Source organism: Sminthopsis crassicaudata, chromosome 3 (assembly GCF_048593235.1).
Source record: "Sminthopsis crassicaudata isolate SCR6 chromosome 3, ASM4859323v1, whole genome shotgun sequence".
NCBI lineage: Eukaryota > Metazoa > Chordata > Mammalia > Dasyuromorphia > Dasyuridae > Sminthopsis > Sminthopsis crassicaudata.
Genome location: NC_133619.1, coordinates 469582957 through 469602813, shown reverse-complemented (window position 1 = coordinate 469602813; position 19857 = coordinate 469582957). Strand labels below are relative to the sequence as shown.

The following is a 19857-nucleotide window of genomic DNA, read 5'->3' as shown; positions in this document are numbered from 1 at the left end:
CACACTTATAAGTATAATGATGGTAGCTACTACTACTACCACTACTCCTCCTACTGCTGCTGCTGCTGCTGCTACTACTACTAGAAATACCACCACACAATTACTACTAGTACATTTTGTTTAATTCCTGTCCCATAAACTACAAAAAGGGTTAACCCCAAATACAAAAGGCCACAAGATCACAACTTCAATGCAGAAGGAACCTTAGCAGTCATCTAGCTCAGGGCATATAGGTGGTACAGTGGATAGAGTGCCACACCTAAAGATTCATCTTCCTGGGTTCAAATCTGATCTCAGCAACTCTTAGCAGTGTGATGGTGAGCAAATCACTTAATCCTGTTTATCTAAGCTTTTGCATTTATAAAATGAGTTAGAGAAGGAAATGGCAAAACTACTCCAGTATCTGCCAAGAAAACCCATCTGGGAGCTATGACTGAAACCAACTGAAACAATAATAACAACAGCCCCGTGGTTATAAAAATGTGGTGTTGGGCCTTGTCAGGGATGCCTGATATCCTTTCAGGGGTTCAATGAAGTCAAATTTTTTTCATAAAAATATTAGGATGATTTAATTTCTGATAATGATAAATATTAACAACTATAATCCACATTGACAAAAATTATTTGAGGAGGAGTTGGTCATGATTGTCTTGGTGCACATGTAAGAAAATCAAGACCCAGAGAGGTTGTCATGATTTGTCTAGAGTGTCTAGACCAAAACCCACCCAGCACTTTGGAGGAGATTTGAGTTAATATTTCCTACACACTCCCTCTGCCAAGCTAACAACTTTAGGTGTATGGCCATGATGTTTTCTATTTTTTTTTTTTTTTTTTTTTTTTGGGCAAAGTTCTCAGAGTCACACAGAAAATGCTCTGTCTGCTTGTGCAAGTATAGACTTTATGGTCCAGGGGCCCATCTCTGAGTGGGCACAAGAGAGAAAATGGCAGAGACAGTGAGAGGGAGGGAATGCTCCCTTCTATGTGAGACCATGGAGGCATGTATCAGCAATCTCTGACTTTTGTCCTCCACTGATTTGTAGAATGCACTGAGAAAAACATTGATTACTGCTAACTGTTTTTTCCCTTATAGTGGGGATTGTTACTTCTATGGTTCCATTAAGTGGAAATGCCTCATTTGGAACAACATAAGAGAAAGTAAATAAGATGTGGATCTGGTACAGCCACTCAAGAAATTGCGTGCCTAAGACTATTCATAGAAAACCAGTTCTTTTTTCTTTTACTTTTCCTTCCTTCCTTCCCTCTCTTCCTTTCTCCCTCCCTCCTTTTCTGTCTCCTTTTCCCTCATTCCTCCCTTTCCTCTTTCTCTTCCTTTCTTCTTTCTTTCTCTGTCTTTGTGTCTCTCTGTTTCTCTCTCTGTTTCTGTAGGTCTCTCAATCATATTTACTTTTTAAATTTTAAGAAGAATCCACAATAAATTAGTATCAATCCAAAGTCATGACTTTTGTCTACCAGTCATGCAAGTTAAAAAAAGAAAAGAACAACTCAATTCTCAATGATAAAAAGAAAGGTTGAACAATCCTGGTAAGGCTCTAATGTAGAAATTATTTTAGGAAAGCAGGCATGCATAATTTGAAAGAAATTCTACCTTTTCACTTAAGGACTCAGAATTTCATGAGATATTATCTTATTTTATTTCCCCCAATTCCCTAAGGAAGTAAGGGATTACATTACTATTTTTTGGGGGAAACAAGGATTATTTGTGGTTTGAATTGTATGCTTCATTTTTGTTTTGTTTTGGTGAGGAATGGTGAATGAATGAGTGATTTCTGTCAGGGCAACTGGGACAAAAGGGCCATAGGATCCTAAAGTGATCAATCTGTCTTTATTCACTATCTCACTTTGCAGAAAGACAAGGGAAGTGATGATTGAAACTTAAAGTCTTGCCTGAGCTACAAAGTAGCAGTTAAAATTAGGATTTGCTACTTCTGGGCTGCTTCCCTCTAGCAGAACAGAAGCCCTTCCACTTCGCTGGTAGGCAAAGTAAGTAGGGTTTAGTCATCATGTAATGCTTTAAATACTTTTACTTTCAGAAGTTAAATGTTCCATTTCCAGGTTAACATTTAGAAAACCCACTGAATTACTAAGCATAGAAATTGCATTCTTATCACAATACATAATGTGTATTTAATCATCATAATAAATGACTAGTTCACAGATTTGACTTTTATCATAATTCGAATTTTGGGAGTAATGTGTAAATATTTAAGAACCTAGAAAGCTTTAATGTTTTTTTTTTAAAACTTAATAAAAAGCTAATCAGACTAAGTCTGACATACCATTCAGAGATAAACTAGAAACCTTCATTAATACAACAAAGAAATTCATTTACCACAAAATCTCCAGTATCTTTTTCCTTTAACCTAAGGGTTAAATTTAGATTTCTTGTACACATTCTTATTATAAGAAAAAAATGGCTTGTAAAAGAGAAGATTTTGAAAACACAATTCTTGAAAATCTTAGGAATCTTTGTATTCTACCTCATTGGAATTCCTGCAGTACCTAGTACTATGCTAGCATATTGCAAGCACTCAGTAAATAATTTAACTGAAGTGCACTGCTCTGATATGTATATTATGTAATATATTTTCTGAATAAAAAAATCCCTTTGATGTCATGCATTTCCCAACAGAGGGCCGTGATTCTGATGAGCCAGGGTCATCCTTTACCTCGAGGTGCTTTTTCTTCAAACAAGGAGGGAATATAGAATTGCATATTCAGATAACCTGTTAGCAACACCACAGTTTCCCATTCCTTTCTCTTCTCAATAACCACAGGGATAAACAACAAAGATAAAAGCTGAATAAAACTTCATTTTGTATCAAACTGATTACTTCAGTTCAATCCAAAACCAAATCCAAGTTGAAAATTTTTTCCTAGGGTCTTTTAAAAAACATTTCCTAGTTAACATTTTAATCTGATTGTATAGTATAGTATCAACTCCTATCTACATAACTAGTAAACGGCAGAGCTATACCTCAGACTTAGCTATTTAGATTCCAAGTTCAGTTAAAGATCAAAGACAACTTATATAAAGGAAGAGATCTAAGACATTCTATTAAGCCATGTCTGTTAGGGAAAGGAAGTGAGCCAGGCACAAGATGAAAATGAGAGCTCTCATTTAGACTAAAGTGGTATGCTGGTATCCCAAATATACTAAAAAATAGAAGTACTGCAGCAAGTTGAAAAGGTACTTTATAGAAGATTTATTATAAAATGGACTAGAATAGAATAGTATGTGAAGTATAAAGAAATTATCAGCATCAGTAGTGGAAGTGGATGAAATTACAAATCTATCAAAGTACCAAAATTAATACCAAGTGGATTATAAGGAAGTCTTAAATATTTTATAGCCTATATATTGTGCTGGAATTCTAATCTTCCTTCAAGTCCCTACCTCAAATGCCTTTTTTTTGAGTCAATCTAAGTTAAAACTGATTTCTTCCCTACTCTAATTTCTTATGTTCTTGTTTCTGCCTATCAGTGGCATGCATTATAGTTTCTATTAATTTATAGCCTATTTGTGTATAGATATTGTCTCCCTTTTAGCTTAGAAGATATCTGAAGGAAGACAAAATTTTATTTATATTTGTATTTCCATCTAGTACTTTCTACAAGACCTTTAATTGCATGGAATTATGAGAGAAGCCCTAGGTTTATGAAGTTGCTGTGATAACCCCATCAGATTGCTGGAAGATGGTCCAAAAGGCCCAAGGATATTGAATAGGGCACCCAAAGTCAAAACTATAAAAATAAACACCATCTCTGGTATGGTGAGTGGAGGCTCATGTGGACGACTTGAAGACATGAGCAACTGTTGTTCAGGGTAGTGGAAGGAATACCTATATTTATGTAATACTTGGTGCCATGGAGTATAGAATTAGAAGAAGCAACTAACTTCGGTGATAATATACCATTCAAACAGGTTAAATGCCAGCTAGTTGGGATTAACAATTTTTTCTTGGGGGGTGGATATTCAAACTTATTTTAGTGAAGGCAAAAGTCACATGTAAATGAAAACCTCTACTAATCATAAGAAGATCCTCCATTAGGGCAAGTACAAATTCATTTATGAGAGAGGGAAGCTGTTGTTTTGGTCCAGAATTGTAATTCTATGGGGGTAGAGACCTCCTTAGGCAATCTAAAAGAATGTAAAAAGGTAAACTCCTCCTTATTCTCCTGATTCAAGGAGAATTTCTTCAGTCTTTTTGGAGTATGTTCTAAGAACTAGAGAAGGAAATGGTTAACAGCTCCATCCAGTAACTTTAAGCAAATGCTATTATTGTTCCCAATTTGAAAATGAGGAAACTGAGGATGAAAAAAGCTAAGTAATTTTCCCAGTGTCACATGGATAAAAAGTGTCTGAGGCAGCATTTGAACTCAGCTCTTCCAGATCTCAAGTCTAGTACTCTATTCACTACACTACCCAGTTGCCTTTAGTTTAAGTGTTAACATTGGAGAGGAAGTTACAATTTACAAATTAAGAAAAATATATTCTGGGTCTTTAGCCATTTTATCACAAGAAATGAATATTTTCTTTTTTCATGGGTGTGTAAAGTACCAGAATCATGTAGGGGTGTCCCTTTTAAACAAGGTCAACAGTGCCTTTTCTCCCCATGTCTCCTCAGAAGAGATCCAGGATGAAGGAATGATGGCATGCATACCTTAGCTAGGCTGATGAGTTTCTCTTTAACTCCATGATCAGCATTATGTCTTGCATGAAGGAGCTTAATAAATGTTTTTTGAAGGGAAAAAGATCCACATGTGCAAAAATGTTTGTACCAGCCTTTTCTGTAGTGGCAAGGAACTGGAAACTGAGTGGATGCCCATCAGATGGGGAATGAGCGAATAAGTTATGCTACATGAATATAATGGAATGTTATTGTTCTATAACAAATAATCAGCAGGAGGATCTTATATGAATTGATGCTAAGTGAAATGAGCGGAACCAAGAGAACATTGTATAAAACAACAATAAGATTATGTTATGATCAATTCTGATGGATGGGGCTCTCTTCAACACTGTGGTGATTCAGGTCAATAGGTTTGTGATGGAGAGAGTCATTTGCATCCAAAGAGAGGGCTATTGGCACTGAATGTGGATCACAACATAATATTTTCACCTTTTTTGGTTGTTTGCTTGTTTTTTTTTCTTTCTCATTTTTTTCCATTTTGATTTTATCTTTTTTCTGTAGCATGATAAATGTGGAAATATGTTTAGAAGAATTGCATAGGGCTAACCTATATTGGATTATTTGCTGTAGGTAGGGAAAAGGGAGGGAAAAATTTGGAACACAAGGTATTGCAAGGGTGAATGTTGAAAACTATCTTTGCATGTATTTTGAAAATAAAAAGCTAATATTAAAACAAAATATAAACAATAATGTTCAAATCAACTTCTTACTATACTTATTAATGCTCTTAATGCCTCTTAATGATACTGTTTAATTGTCTACACATATAAAAATAAAACCTAATTTATTTGGAAACCACTAATCCAAAAAAATGTCCTTTGAATCAAACTGAGCTATTATATGGCACAGCTTGATGGCAACCTGTTGTGTTCCTCCACCAGTGGAATTACAGAAAATTCAGATCTGAGATCTATTGTCTTTTTATCCTGACCTTGGAATTTTTCAGAATGTGACTGGGACATTTGGTAGCAATTGGGAAGGAACATTGAATCAGGGACGATGATATTGATGATGATACCAATAACCTTTGGGTAGAGTACTTTTGGCATTACAAAGTCTTTTATATTCCATATCATATTTACTCTTTGTAATAGCCTTGTGAAATAAGTATCATTACCCACTTCTTACAGATAAGGAAGCTAAGACTTAGACTCAGGTTAAATGAATTGTTTAAGGTCACACAGCATATGAATCAGATTAAGGTCTTCTGACTCCAAAGTCAAAGATTTTTTGGCATATCCTTATACCTTAAGCTCTAAATCCTTTCTTCTAACTGGTTTCTTTTCATTAACATAGTCAAATACATTTTATATTCCTAATAGAATGAACTAGGAAATAATGATGGAAAGTTTTAAATCTTTTGCTTTTTGAATCTAGCTCTCCCTATATATATCATCTGGCTTAGGAGGACAGCATCCTTTTATGAGTCTATCCCCAAAATAAAGAAGCTTCAATCTAACCCATTTTTCTAATCTGAGTTGGTTGGATCCCTGTTTGGCAATTGGTGGTACTCTTTTCCTGGGGACTCATTACATTGGTGCTGGACTTAATATGGACACCTAATTAGCTTTAATCCTACATTAGTTTAGAACTCTCAAACTCAAGGCATCCATTCACTAGTCTCAGCATCTTTCAGCAACAGGGATTACAGATGTATGACACCTCATCCAGCTTTCAAATTTTTCAGGGACAATTTTTAAACATAAGGCATTATATATTAGGAAAAACAAATTGCATATAGGAATGTCATGACCCACATAAAGATAAATTACATAAAAAGAACATTTTTTTTTACAAGTCCAATGTCTTCTAAACAAAACAAAAAAATGGTTTTGCTCATTTCAGAAGAAAATAAAAATATTTAATTTATAAATTGTCTCTAGTCATCTATGTTTTTCAAAGCTGTTATTACACAGGTTTTTCCCTCCCTTAAAAAAAAAAAAAACATCTGGCATTGAGACATTGACTTATTCCATATGTGCCACAGTCTGCAAATCAATCTATAGTCTTGAAAAACACAACCCCCAAAGCTTTTTTTTTTCTGCAGTTAGAAGCAAATAATCCTCCTCACCTTTCTATACACTCCTTCACCACAGCAAAATTTCCATCACCTATTGTCCTCCCGACTTTATATCTTTCCGCTATTGTGGCTGGAACCTGGAAACCTTCGTCCAACACTTCTGAAAGAATCATTAGTACATTTTTATTGGTAGGAAAGGAAACCCAGATGTGGCCCAGAATAGGCAGTTAGGACGGCATCAGTGAGACTGGAACCTATTCAGAACCAACATCTCATAGACTATATGGTGAAGCCCTACTGCTGACATTGTCTATATTCAACAGGTTTTACTAAGACAAATGTTAAAATAAAAGGAAATTTATGGATTCCAGTCTTTACTAAATTATTGTAAAATACACTATCAAAAAAGTAGGCAGTTCAGATAATCTTCCTACCTACTAATTACCAGTGTTTATAATGTTTGCTATGTTCAGAAACATATTGAGTTATACATGAAAAGAAAGTGGTATTTTTCATTAGATTTGGGCCTTGCTTATCACTGAATACACAAAAGAGATGGCTGCTACGCAGGTATTTATTTTAATGCACTTTGAAATTGAGACAGACATAAAATGTACTGATCCCCTCTTTCACCTTTACCTCAATATTAATAAGTAGATTTTAATCAAATGTTCCAAATACTATTACCTTTACTGTTAACATGTAAAGCAGATGTTCAGGTAAAAAAGCAGTATCTATTATGCCTGAGAACAGAAGAGTTCTATAGTTTCAAATATTTTAGTGCTTATTAATATACCATTTTCTTTTTGGCTTGAGAAGGCATATAGATTAATAGTTTACAAATGCCTAATAATATTCTTAACATTAAAGGCCATAAACTTAGATAAACCATATTTGGACCATATAAAGTAATTGTATAACCTTTAACATCCTTGGATGTAAAAATCCTTTTAAAGGTATGGCTCTTGAATTGACACTCTTGAAAGTCATCAGTCTCAAATTCTAGCTTTGCAACCCTTTTAGGCTGTCCTTGGAATCCAAAGCTTTGATTTAGCACAATTTTCATGTGAAAATGTCATGAGTTTTTTAGTTGGAGCTCTAAAAATGGTGTCCTTTTGTGCTTTGATCATTTTGTTGAGGCTAAAATGAGGGTAGTAATAGAGGCAGCAAAAGGCTCTGTGCCTCCCTCCCTTCTCTTCTCCTAACATATGACATTTGTGTTGAGTTTTGTTTTGTTGCTGTTGGAGGGATCTGGAGATGGGAACTCATAAACATCAGATGTCTTCTCAAGATTTTCACATTCCAACTTTGCTACCCTGCAGAAAAGCCTCTGGGAATGGCCTCTGTTATTACAAAATTCTGGGGCCCGTGAAAATCCTGAAAGCAATGAGATATACAGAAGATCTAACACTATTGCAGTATCTCTATGCAGATGGTACTGGCCTACAAATGATAAGATATCTGAACAGTATCTATGCTGTTTCTGAATTTACCTCTCATGCTAGGATTTCCTTATAAGTTTCCCTCTATACATCATGGCAGACAATAAAAAACATTAGGGATAGAGTGTGAAGATTTGGCTCTTCTGTGGAGAAAAAAACCCCAAGGAAATTGAAATGTTCTTTTCTGAGACATCCTATAAGATTCCTTTGAGGTCTTTGTGTTCAGCATGATCTACAAATCTATATATACTTAGCCTTTTATGCAAATCTTGGCCACCAGTATTCACTTTTATGATGTATGATACAGAAAAGTATAAAATGTTTTCTTTTGGTAAATTGAATTATTGTAAAGGAACCAAAGAAACTTGTCACTCATCTTCATCATCATAAAGATGGTGCTATTTTGGACTGGACCTATAATTTGACTGACATAGGAACTTCCTTCCTATAGGAGTGAGAAAATTCACTTTCCTAATGTAGATCATCAGTCTTAGTCTTACAGAAATTCCTGGAACCCAAAGAAGTTGAGAGAATTATGGAGAGCACTGTGGCTAAATGACCTACCCTGGATCAAGACTGCCTCTATATGTTAGAGGCAGACTTTAAAATCCTTATGATAATCTTATGGTAAGATATGATAGTCATCCAAATGTAATGTATTTCATACCACTTTTATATAATCTCTCTGTTCTTTCATTGAGTTGTGAGTTGAGGTGACAACTTTTATTTTCTGAAACTTAAGACTAGTGGTCTTCACACCATTGCATGAAAAAATTCCATAGTAGAACAAATACTATTTTGTAAAATTATTAATTATATCCTAATTTGCCTTTTCCTTTGTGGATAAATCTAGCCTAATGCATAGGGCTTGGCTAAATCAGTGTATTCCTAAAATATTTTAATGTTAAAATCTTAAATATAATCAAAGCGAACGTGGATTTGGAAAGTTTAAAGGTCCAAATTGCATTGCAGATTATCTTAATTTTACTTTCTAAGAGAAATAGCCATTCTATCCTTGTTTGGGATAGTTTTATTCTAGCCTTATAATTCTCTGCTGAATAAGAAGAATTAAGAATTCTTTCAATAGAAAATGAATTTAATCTCTCCTTTATAAAATTTGAACCTGCTGTCTTGGCATTAAGTTAAAATACATGCTTCACCTTCTCCAGGTCCATCATTTTCATCCATGGAGCTGCATACTTTGGTGGATGCTAGTGAGGTAGAGGAGCCACCATGTTGAGAGCTCTGGAAGTGAACAGAAAAAGAGAATAAAGCACACATTTAACAATTGGTAAAGATGTACTTCGGTCTCCAAGTGCCAATATAGGGCAGAAATCTTGGGAGAGGTCTACAAGCTATTTAATATTCTGAAAAGGAAATTCCTAGCTAGCTGATCAAGTGTCATCTCCCTCTTTCCACCATATTAGAATTTGGAAAGTTTCTCTCAGCTATTACACTAATTATTGTAGAATTTTGGATATCCTATCACTCTTCTTCCCATAATACAAGCCTACTTGTGTTTAAACAAATCAATTTTCCCATATCATGCTTCAATATTGCATTCTTTCATGAAAAAGGAATTCTTCCAAGCACTGGTTATTACCCTCACTATTGGTGAAAATATGGAAGCTTTTAAAGTGACGAAGCTCAAAATATTTCTCCCTTCATGGAATGCTGATTCTTGATATGATATTTTTTGTGAAGTATCTCGCTTAGCATTGTTATGAAAAGTTAAGGGTAAGATTATTATTTTTAGACTCAGTAAGGAGCAGGTTAAATTTGTGAAATGCCCTGAAGAAAATCAGAGTACATAATCAGAGACCTAGGTCTGATGAGTCCTCCAAATACTTTGCTAAGTTTTGAACTAGAAATAGTCTCCATGAAAATAAGCATGGTAAAAACTTGTTACATTAGAGAGACTGTAAGACCAATACTAAATGCTTTATAGTAGAAGAGACTGTTGGGCAGTATTTTCATGATGGACAGTTTCCATTCTGGAATATGTCCTTTGAGAAAACAATTTGCACATTTTCTTTATACAATTTCTAAAACAGTGTACACAGCTTGCCCCAAATGACCTTCCTTCTGTTTCCCCTGGGTTTCTCCATGTAGCCATTTAGTTTGGCTGATGGAACAGGAGGTGGTGAGTGGGAGGAATTGGCTCATGGTGCTGACTGATTGCAGAGCAGAATGAAGGGAGAAAGAATCTGTCACTGAAGTGACAACGGGGCAGTCAAGGAGAAAGCAAAACTGACCTCTCTCTTCTATTCTCCTCTCATCCCATTTTATACCAAACTGAAAGGAGGAACTAGAAAGGGGAGAATAAAGAGGAATGGTAGTTGTCCTTAGTATTATCCCTAAGAATACTTTACTCATGAGCCAAGTAGGAATCTTCAGAAATTTTATATTTTATGAAATACTGAGATAATTAGGAAACTACTAGCTGAACTGGATCAAGGGTTCCTCAGCTAACAAATTCTACAGGAAGTGTGTTTGGATGCAAATAAGATATACATCAACTCAATACAGCTGACAGCAAATCTAGATAAAACCTAAATTGACACCAACAGGGATTCTTGTCTATATAGAATATTATAGCAGCTTTATGGTTAATTTGTTATAGCCCTAATAGTTTGGGATATGTTCTTTCCTCCATGGATGAAGTAATCCACCCTCAGCGGGAAGCTTGATGAGTTGTTTTCCATTGGTGGGAATGGGCTTGTGCTAATCTCTCATTGATTTCTTTTTGTGGCCAATAATGCAGAATCACAAGATGATTGGGGGATGCAAGCCTGTAGTCTCAAAACAGGAGGTTCTTCCATTTTCAGTACTGACTGTAAAAGACATTGGAGGATGAGGAGAATTTTAAATCAAGCTCTAGAATTTCTTATAAATTCTCATTTTGTCAAAGTTTTTCTGGTTGAAATATGGAATTCAACGGAAAGGAAGACTATTTATTTCAATTGTGTATGGAAAATATAAACAACAATATTACCACATTTGGGGGATCTGTTTTCTAGAACGCTGAGAGTTCTTATCTTTATGGCATCCCTTTTGGTATAAACAATGTTCCAAGCAGAAAAGCACCAACTACATGGATAAAATTTAGTCATTGTCTTTTGAACTTTCAGGTCCTTGAATTTTCTCTAGCAGAATTGCAAATTATGTTTGGCAAAGTTGACACATTGTGCTGTGAGGTGACAGGTTGAGTCTTGTTATGCATTGTTATTCATTTTAGAATACAAAAACACATTTTGAAAAATGAGCACCTGTATCAACACATCTATAACATATATTTTCAGTAAAGATTTCTTCAAGTCAGGCATGAATAAATTCTACAGTGTGTACAATAGATTTTGCATAGGTTTCAATACACTTTCTGCATCTTAATAACTAAAAAACCCAAGTTTTGTAAATCCTGGTGAAATAATGGAATTTACATATGTTCACTTACATATGTAATTTGGTGATTTCAACTCTAGATAAATATTAATAAAATAGTTTCTAATCATTTCAAATGTCAGTCTGGAGAAGTATAACAGGAAAGCAATTTAAAAAAATGCAAATTAATGCATTGCAAAAAGTGTCTTCTGACACCTAAAAATTTGGGACATTTTGATAACATAGTAGCTGAAGCATTGGATTTGGAACCAGGAAGATCTGAATTCAAATCCTGCTTCACACATTTATTAACTCTATTGCTACTTCATATCTCAGCCTCAGTTTCCTTATCTATAAAATAAGAATAATAATAACATCTACCTCACAGAGTTGCTAATATATATAAAGTTCTCTGCAAACATAAAGGATTATGTCAAATGTCAGTAATTATTAATCTTATTTTCTTTACTCTTTCTGTGAAGACCAATATACTAAGTTTCCTTAAACTGGTTCTTTTTGCACTATGATATTGGGCATTGATTTTAGTGTTTAGAGTGGTAGAATATCATCCAAAAGAGTTTGGGAATGTGAATTAATAATAATAATTAGGATCAATTATAGTTAATAAATAAGTTATTTCTTTGGAAATAAGCTACAAAATTTTTAGAATCACAGAATTTTATAATTAAAAGAAACTTAGATCATCTTGTCTATTCTATTCATCATTTAATATATGAGTGAATTTCAACCTAGAAGATTATTTAGTAAATTACCCAAGGTGATACAACTTGTGATTGGCATACCCAGAACTTGAACCCAGATTTTCTGTTAATCCATATAGAATCATTACATCAATATTTAAAAGGATCCATGATTTCCATGGTGATGCTCCATTCCTAGAAGCAGATCATAAAACATTCAGGTATTTGAGCTGGTAAAGCCAAAACTCATTGTGGTGGCCAAATGTTTTGTAGTGATTGTCTCTGAATTGAGATAGACTGATCTCCAAGTTACAGCCCACTGGCAGGCTCATACTTAAGACTTTTCTGATTTACTAAGAATTTCTGTCATAACTGTTGAGGAGACAGGCTTACCTACAGGTCATGAAGAGTTAGGATTTTAGAGTAGACATGGCTGTTAGAAAGGTTAAAATATTTATATCTATGCCCAGACACATTCATGCAAATAAATGGAATTTCAATTGTATTGAATCATTTGGGACTTACAATTAAGAGTAAATCATCACAGAACGTGTGTGCTTGGCAAGGCTTTGTCTTTGCTTCAACTACCTTGTTGGATATGAAGTACTTAGTTGTACAATACAATGCAGCCACAGTAAAACACTCTATTAAAATTATGATAGGGAAGATCTTATAAGATCAAGATGTTTTCAACCTGTGGAATTTAATGCAATTAGCTGCTTTAAGAGATGTTGTGACATTTGAAATGTCATCACTTCCTAGAAGATTTAATATCACCCATTTGTACAGGTTGCTAGCACCTGGATGTCTTTATGGCACACCTTCAAAAAAACATTTGCTTAAGAAAGATTGCTTCAGTGTAGCTATTTAGTTCAGGTTCACATAACAGATGGCTAACATATCACACTTCTTCACGAAATAAATGGAAACGCTGACACAATCATTCTAGCCACATTTTACCCAGATTCCTTGAGTAAACCATACAGTCAATAATCAAGAATTTAAAAACAGAGACAGATGGGCAAATTCTGTCACTGCCACTCAGTTGGGGATCCACCCAGCAGGAAGTGAAGATATTGATGCTATATAATTCATTTAATCAAAGTAGAAAGAATGCCAAAGTACTCAATTTAGCTGGATAATTAATTAATTATATCACTCTTACCTTACTTTGTATTCTCTATGTTGAGTATACTGATTGCTCTTTTGGGGCTGTTATTAATTTGGAGTTCTAGAAAGCAAGTTGAAACTTATTTCTAAAGTCTGGGTCAATTTTACAATGGAAAGACAATGGATAAACATTTGCAGTTTCAAAAATTTCGTTTGGTGTGCTGGAGTCCACAGAGTATTAGAATGTATCCTCAATATCTTGTTATTAATAAGGAGGAGGATGAATAATAAGTAATAAAATCTACACAGGAATATATATATATATATATATAATATATATATAGTTTAGGGATCTTAAATAGAATATCCAATTTAAAATATTTTAAGTGTAAGAATTGGCTCAACACATCACATGAACACAGAATTTTAAGAAACTGAAATTGGGACATCTAAAATGTACCCCAAAACATGTACATATTATTTTTTGGGTTAGAGAAACATTAGATTAGCTTAGTAAGAGGGATATAGAGCCTTGAAAATTTTGGCATCACTGGTAAATATCTGGCTGGCAGGCAGTAAAAGTATTAAGTATTCTGCCTTGTGATTCACTGGCATCATAAACTTTTGTCACCCACAAAGTGCTACTGACCAGCATGACCACAACTCTGTAGTGCAATAATTGACATTAATGGTTTTTATGTTGAAGGATCAAAAAAAATCCTCAAAGACCTTCTGAATCATTGGAAGTACTATTTTATACTCAGCATATGTTTAGTGCTTTGCTTTCTTTTGGTTGGAAATTACTGATCCTTTTTTGAAATAGTAATTTTCTATTATCTGAGAATTTTGATTCCCCACACCAACTCATATGCTCAGTCATTGAATAGTATATACTGTACAATTTTCTAGTATCCATACAGAAAAGATCTTCTGGGTATGTTCTTGTGGTCCTTCTCATGGCTTCTATGCTATGATGGATGTTGTTGTACTGCAAGAGGATACTGATGTAATGTGAGGAGAAAGTCTTCTCTCCCATTCTAGATTCTGTACTAAGATTAAATTTAACTCTGGCTTAACTAGAGAAGCTCTTTGCACAAGATCTTAGATTTAGAGTCAGAAGGGATTTAAGATATCACCTAGTACAATCTACTCATTTCATAAGTAAAGAACCCAAATCTCAGAGGGGTTAAATGACTTGCCCTAATCCACATAGGTAGTAAATGGGAGAGGTGGGATTTGAATTCGGGTCACTTGACTCCCCAAGTCACTCTACTGTGCTGTTTTGGAGCTGGTAGATTCCTTTAGTTGTCTATAAGAAAGAGCTTTTTCTTTTTTTTCCCCCTAGCATATTTCAGTGATTTAAGGATAAAAGATTTGGAGCAGTGGGTACTTTCTCCACCAAAGCAAATCATAACTAATCTATGCCTTAATAGGTCAGTTTCTCGAATTGGTGCAATTGGAAAAAAAACCAAAAAAAACTATCATTTGATAACCAACTCGCTGGAGATGAGATTTTTCTGAATTTAGCTAGGTTGATATGCAAATACACAATTCATTATTCATTCTGTCTTCAAAGCCTTTCCAGTTTAGTAGAACTTGCCAAAGTTTTCATCTCCATGTCATGGTGGAGAAGGATTTTGGTCTTCTTCTGTGAAAGAAAAAAGAAAAAAACCCCTGTGTGCTTGTGTGTATATGTGTATGTGTTTGCAACCTTGTGAATGTATTAGTTCTATCCCTGACAACATCCTTTCTCTTGGCTTCACAGCCAAGGTTGAAGATAAGTGTAGAGTAACACATGAAAGTACTACCTTACTATGAAGAATGGAAGGAGAAATTTGAATTCCATCTGTAGAAATGTCCTGAGGAAGTTCTACTAGTACTGTTATTACAATGTATGGGGGAATGGTGCTTTGTATCTCTCTGAGGATGGAGGAATTGGCCGAATGGGGAAAGATTAAAAGGCTTTAATGGAGTTCACCATTGCTGACATATGTCCTATAACAAATCTTCAGAGAGCACACAATCACATGTAGATACTTAAAAAATATATATATATATATGTGTGTGTGTATATATATATATATATGGAAAAGATCTATAGGGACTTTGGAAATCTGATCTTGGCTCATTGGAAATGTACCAGGAATCTGATGGATATTTAATGGATCAATCTATATTTTACTATCTTAGGAAGACTTAAACTTATTATAGCAGATTTCATTTGAAAACTTGTATCATTCCTATGTGAAAATGGAATAGCATTTTAATATTTTTTAAAGAATGGAATGATGTAGATGGAAATTATTGAATGTTAGATATGGAAAGGACTTTGGGGATTTCCTAGTTGTCAAATTACAGGGAGCTGAGGTAAGTTACTAGAGTCTGGTGTTTGAGAATGTTTAATTATGCTGTGACTACTGAAGCCCTGAATCTTAGAAGGCCATCCTAAACCTCCAGGGAATCTATACTCTCTTTTTTTCCCCCCCCTGAGGCTGGAGTTAAATGACTTGCCCAGGGTCACACAGCTAGGAAATGTTAAGTGTCTGAGGTAAGATTTGAACTCAGGTCCTCCTGAATTCAAGGCTGCTGCTCTATCTACTGCACCACCTAGCTGCCCCGGAACCTATACTCTCAAGAAAGATGAATTAGTGTATGTATATATATTAAAAGTTATTTTAAAGTGATGTTTTGCTAAAAGAAAATATATTTAAAATAATTTGTTCACATTTAAAATTTATTTAAATGATTTTAAAATGATTTTTTAAAAAAATGAAATTAAAGACCAATGTTTGGTTCAAATTTACAAAAGGAAATAATTTTTAAAAATTAAAATGAGAATGGGAAATAAAGATCTTTCATTAGGAGAGGAATATTTCTTGCTGTAATTTACTAAGGTAATTTACTTTTTTGGCAGGGTCTGTTGAGAATGAAAAATTTGAAGAAAACAACTCATAGCTATAGAAATTACCTCACAGGAAACTATGAGGTTGGTGCTGAAAGCCTAAAAGTCAGCGAACTCTATGTGAAGGAAGAAACATGATGCAGTTGTTCTCTTTCCAAGCAAGTGGAGATGAAGTTAACATAAGAAATATCTATTCATGGATAAATCATTAGAATCTACAAAAAAGGCACAAAAAATTCAATTGTTTGAAGTTTTAATTCTACCTTATCTGATTAACATACATGCATCAAAAAGCATTTAAACTTTCTTTCTTTTTTTTTTTTTTTGGCATGGGAAGTCATGCAGTTTTGTAAATGCTACATATGAACATTAGAAAGTATAGAATTTTACTAGAAATATGTTCCTACCAAAGTCAGGATATCACTTAAAAAATACATACATACCTAAAATAAGAACACAGGAATGATGGAGCATTATTATACAGAAGAAACTAAGAGAACCAAATTTTATAAAATGCATTGATCTGGTTATCAGCAGAATAAAAATCTAATTGACTCTGAATCAACACAAAGTTTGTTAAAAATAAAATCATTGCATTTATTTCAGGCCAGATATATATATTTTGAGAGTTACAGATATTTAAGCCTAAACATATCTTTTATTCTTTTGTTTCTTAAGAGATAGTTGTTATCCATTGAATCATAAAATGTCAAAGCCAGAAGGAACCTTGAAGGCCATCTAGACTAACCTCCTACTCAATTATATAATTCTTTCTAAAGTACTCATGAAATCTGGTCATCTGGCCTTTGTTTTAACACTTCCAGTAGGGAGACTCACTGGTTCTCCAGTTCCATTGATAAAGTGTGCTCAGCATAAAAGAAAAACAGGAAAAACTATATATAATCACATGGACTTCAAAAATGTTTAACTAAATTTCAAGCTGATCCTACTATTGTTTTGGACATAATTTAAATGGATTAATATGATGTAAACAACAGTTGATTGCTAACTAAAATAAACTACAATTTCATTACATTATTGTTGTTGTTCAGATGTTTCAATTGTGTCTGACTCTTTATGACCCTATTTAGGGTTTTCTTACCAAAGATATTGGAGTGGTTTGCCATTTCTTTCTCCAGCTCATTTTACAGATGAGGAAACTGAGGCAAATGGGATTAAATGATTTGCCCAGGGTCACACAACTACTAAGTGTCTATGGCTAGATTTGAACGAGAGAAAATGAGTCTTCCTGATTCAAAACTAGCACTTTATTCATTGTGCCATCTAGCTGCCCCATCATTAAAATTATTGCTATAATTAAAACATTGAAAAAAGTTATTATATTCAACTATGCTTTTAAATGTAAGATCATGGAAGTTCAATTTAACAAACAGGATTTTCTTTTTCATAGTCCTCTTTCTAAGTAAAAGACATTCATTTAATCTAAAATAAAAATGAAAACAAAAGAAATAAGGAATAGAATTTATTTAATAATACATCTATAATTTAGGGTTTTTATAACTTACAATCATTTTTTGTTGACATTTAGATGACTTAGGAGGAATATTTACCAGAAGATAGCCAGTCCTTATATATAACAGATTTGTTCTACAAGTCAACCAGCTGCCCTGGAAGGAGCCCTAGGCAGGTATACACACTGTCTCCAAAGGAAACTTGTGAAACATAATTTTTCAGAGATCCCATTCCTTTTGGTATTACTGTTAGCAGGTCATATTTCAGAGGCTCTTGAGTAACTACTCTCTGGAGAAATATACAAGCTTCTCTGAAGTTCACTTGCTGATAGCCTAGTTAGGTCCATTATATGAAAGCTATGAGCCCAAGTAAAGTTAAAATCCTCAAGATGATTTCCAGTGTCTTTCCCCCCCACATTTTCCAAAAGAAACTCACCGAACAACATAGCTTTTTGTTTTTCCTGTTTATTATGTAAGTCATTCTAAAGTGATAAGCATCACAAAGTAAATTGCAAAAATAATGACATGGTCCAATGGGAAATGCAAATACAACAGACCGCAATGAAACAACCACACAAATTGTTAGGGATTTTGTCCATGGGTGTGTTCAAATGAAACATTTCATCAGCATCATCCCTGAAACTCTCACAGACTTTGCTGATGGGTTGGATTAATGGAATTTTATAATAAAAATGATTGTTTTTCAAAAGCACATTAGCACCAAAATGCTATCTTTTGAGTACACAACCAAGCAACTCTAAATAACGTAAGTACAAATATATGATGTCAAACTTTCTGGGAAAACTCAGCCAATATTTACAAAACTATATTGAGTTGCAGAGTAGAGACATTGTAAGAAATAAAATGACTCCTTCTTTTACAGGTGAATGCAAATTCAAAACAGAATATATATGATGAATGACCATATTTCTGTGCCTATATAGCCTCTGTACTTGATATAACCACCTCCTGACAGCAGATTTAAAAAACCTTTCAAAGCTGTATATAATACACATTCCCATGTATTACATGCACTATTTATGTTATCTTGTAATTTATCCATCTTTTTAAAAAGAATCAAAATTTAATAATAGCATATATCATGCACCCTAAAACAATAGGCAGGGATTCACATTTTTCATTCCCTAAACCCCATTCGTGTTACAGGCACAAAATTACATTCATTTTCAATCGACAGAATAGCAAATTACATCAGACAATTGGTATACTGAATATAGTATATCATTCATTTCCACCCTATCCTGCTGTGGGGGTATTCAAAACATATATTGGTTTCACTAAAACACATGCAGAAATACAGGTGCTAGCAGGAAGAATGCAAATGTGCACATAGGAGCAGAAGCATGTGCATATTCACTTAATTAATATATGTGTGTATATATATGACTCTACATATACACACATGTACAGTAAGTATAGTATAACAAGTATAACAAGAACAAAGAATACAATGATTCAGAATCATATGCAGTACTGCCTTGAAGATTACATGGCTCTGCTCTTAACCAATAAGAAATCAAAGGCATTTTGTATTACCTCTACTATTTGGTTATAACAACTTTCCCCTACCCACCCCAGGCAGACTTCGTTTAAATAGTCAACTACTTTCCCATCTATGACACAAAAATTTTATTTTCATTGAACATTTCTGATGAAAATCACTATGTTACCAGTTATACATAAATCATAGAAAAATATGAGTCTTGGGATACTGTGATTTTAATAAGTGAACACCAAGACAGAACAATATAAATCTATCATCAAATTGTACTGGCATGGTACTTATTCTTTAAATTTGTTTGCTTTTCAGTAAATAGGGTTTTAAAACCACTTTAGCTAGAAGAAATAGCAAACTAATTTTTAACTTCATCATGCCACTGATTTTTATATGCCATAGGGCTGCAATTAATAACATGATAAGATTACTAATGAATCTATAAGAGCCAGTAATTTATAAGGCTGTCTCACAAATCCTTTTTTTAAAAATCATATCAAGTATATACACATAACACAAATACTCAATTACTGATGCACACATACAAGCCCTGCATATTTACATGCACCCACAGTCCTGTATAGATATAATCGTCAATATA

The 19857-nt window shown here is 34.0% G+C and overlaps 1 protein-coding gene across 7 annotated transcripts in view; it reads right to left on the bottom strand.

The window, feature by feature from the left end:
- The window catches only part of DCLK1 (doublecortin like kinase 1), a 387769-nt gene that overhangs the window by 62872 nt on the left and 305040 nt on the right, over window positions 1-19857 (bottom strand). For 6 of the 7 annotated variants that reach the window (XM_074303493.1, XM_074303494.1, XM_074303491.1 and 3 more), the window contains 2 exons: window positions 9335-9419; window positions 6784-6892 (listed from right to left, as the gene is read on the bottom strand). In XM_074303493.1, the coding sequence (XP_074159594.1) occupies window positions 6784-6892; window positions 9335-9419 (194 nt within the window). The remainder of the gene's footprint in view (window positions 1-6783; window positions 6893-9334; window positions 9420-19857) is intronic. The other variant, XM_074303492.1, reaches the window with a different exon arrangement.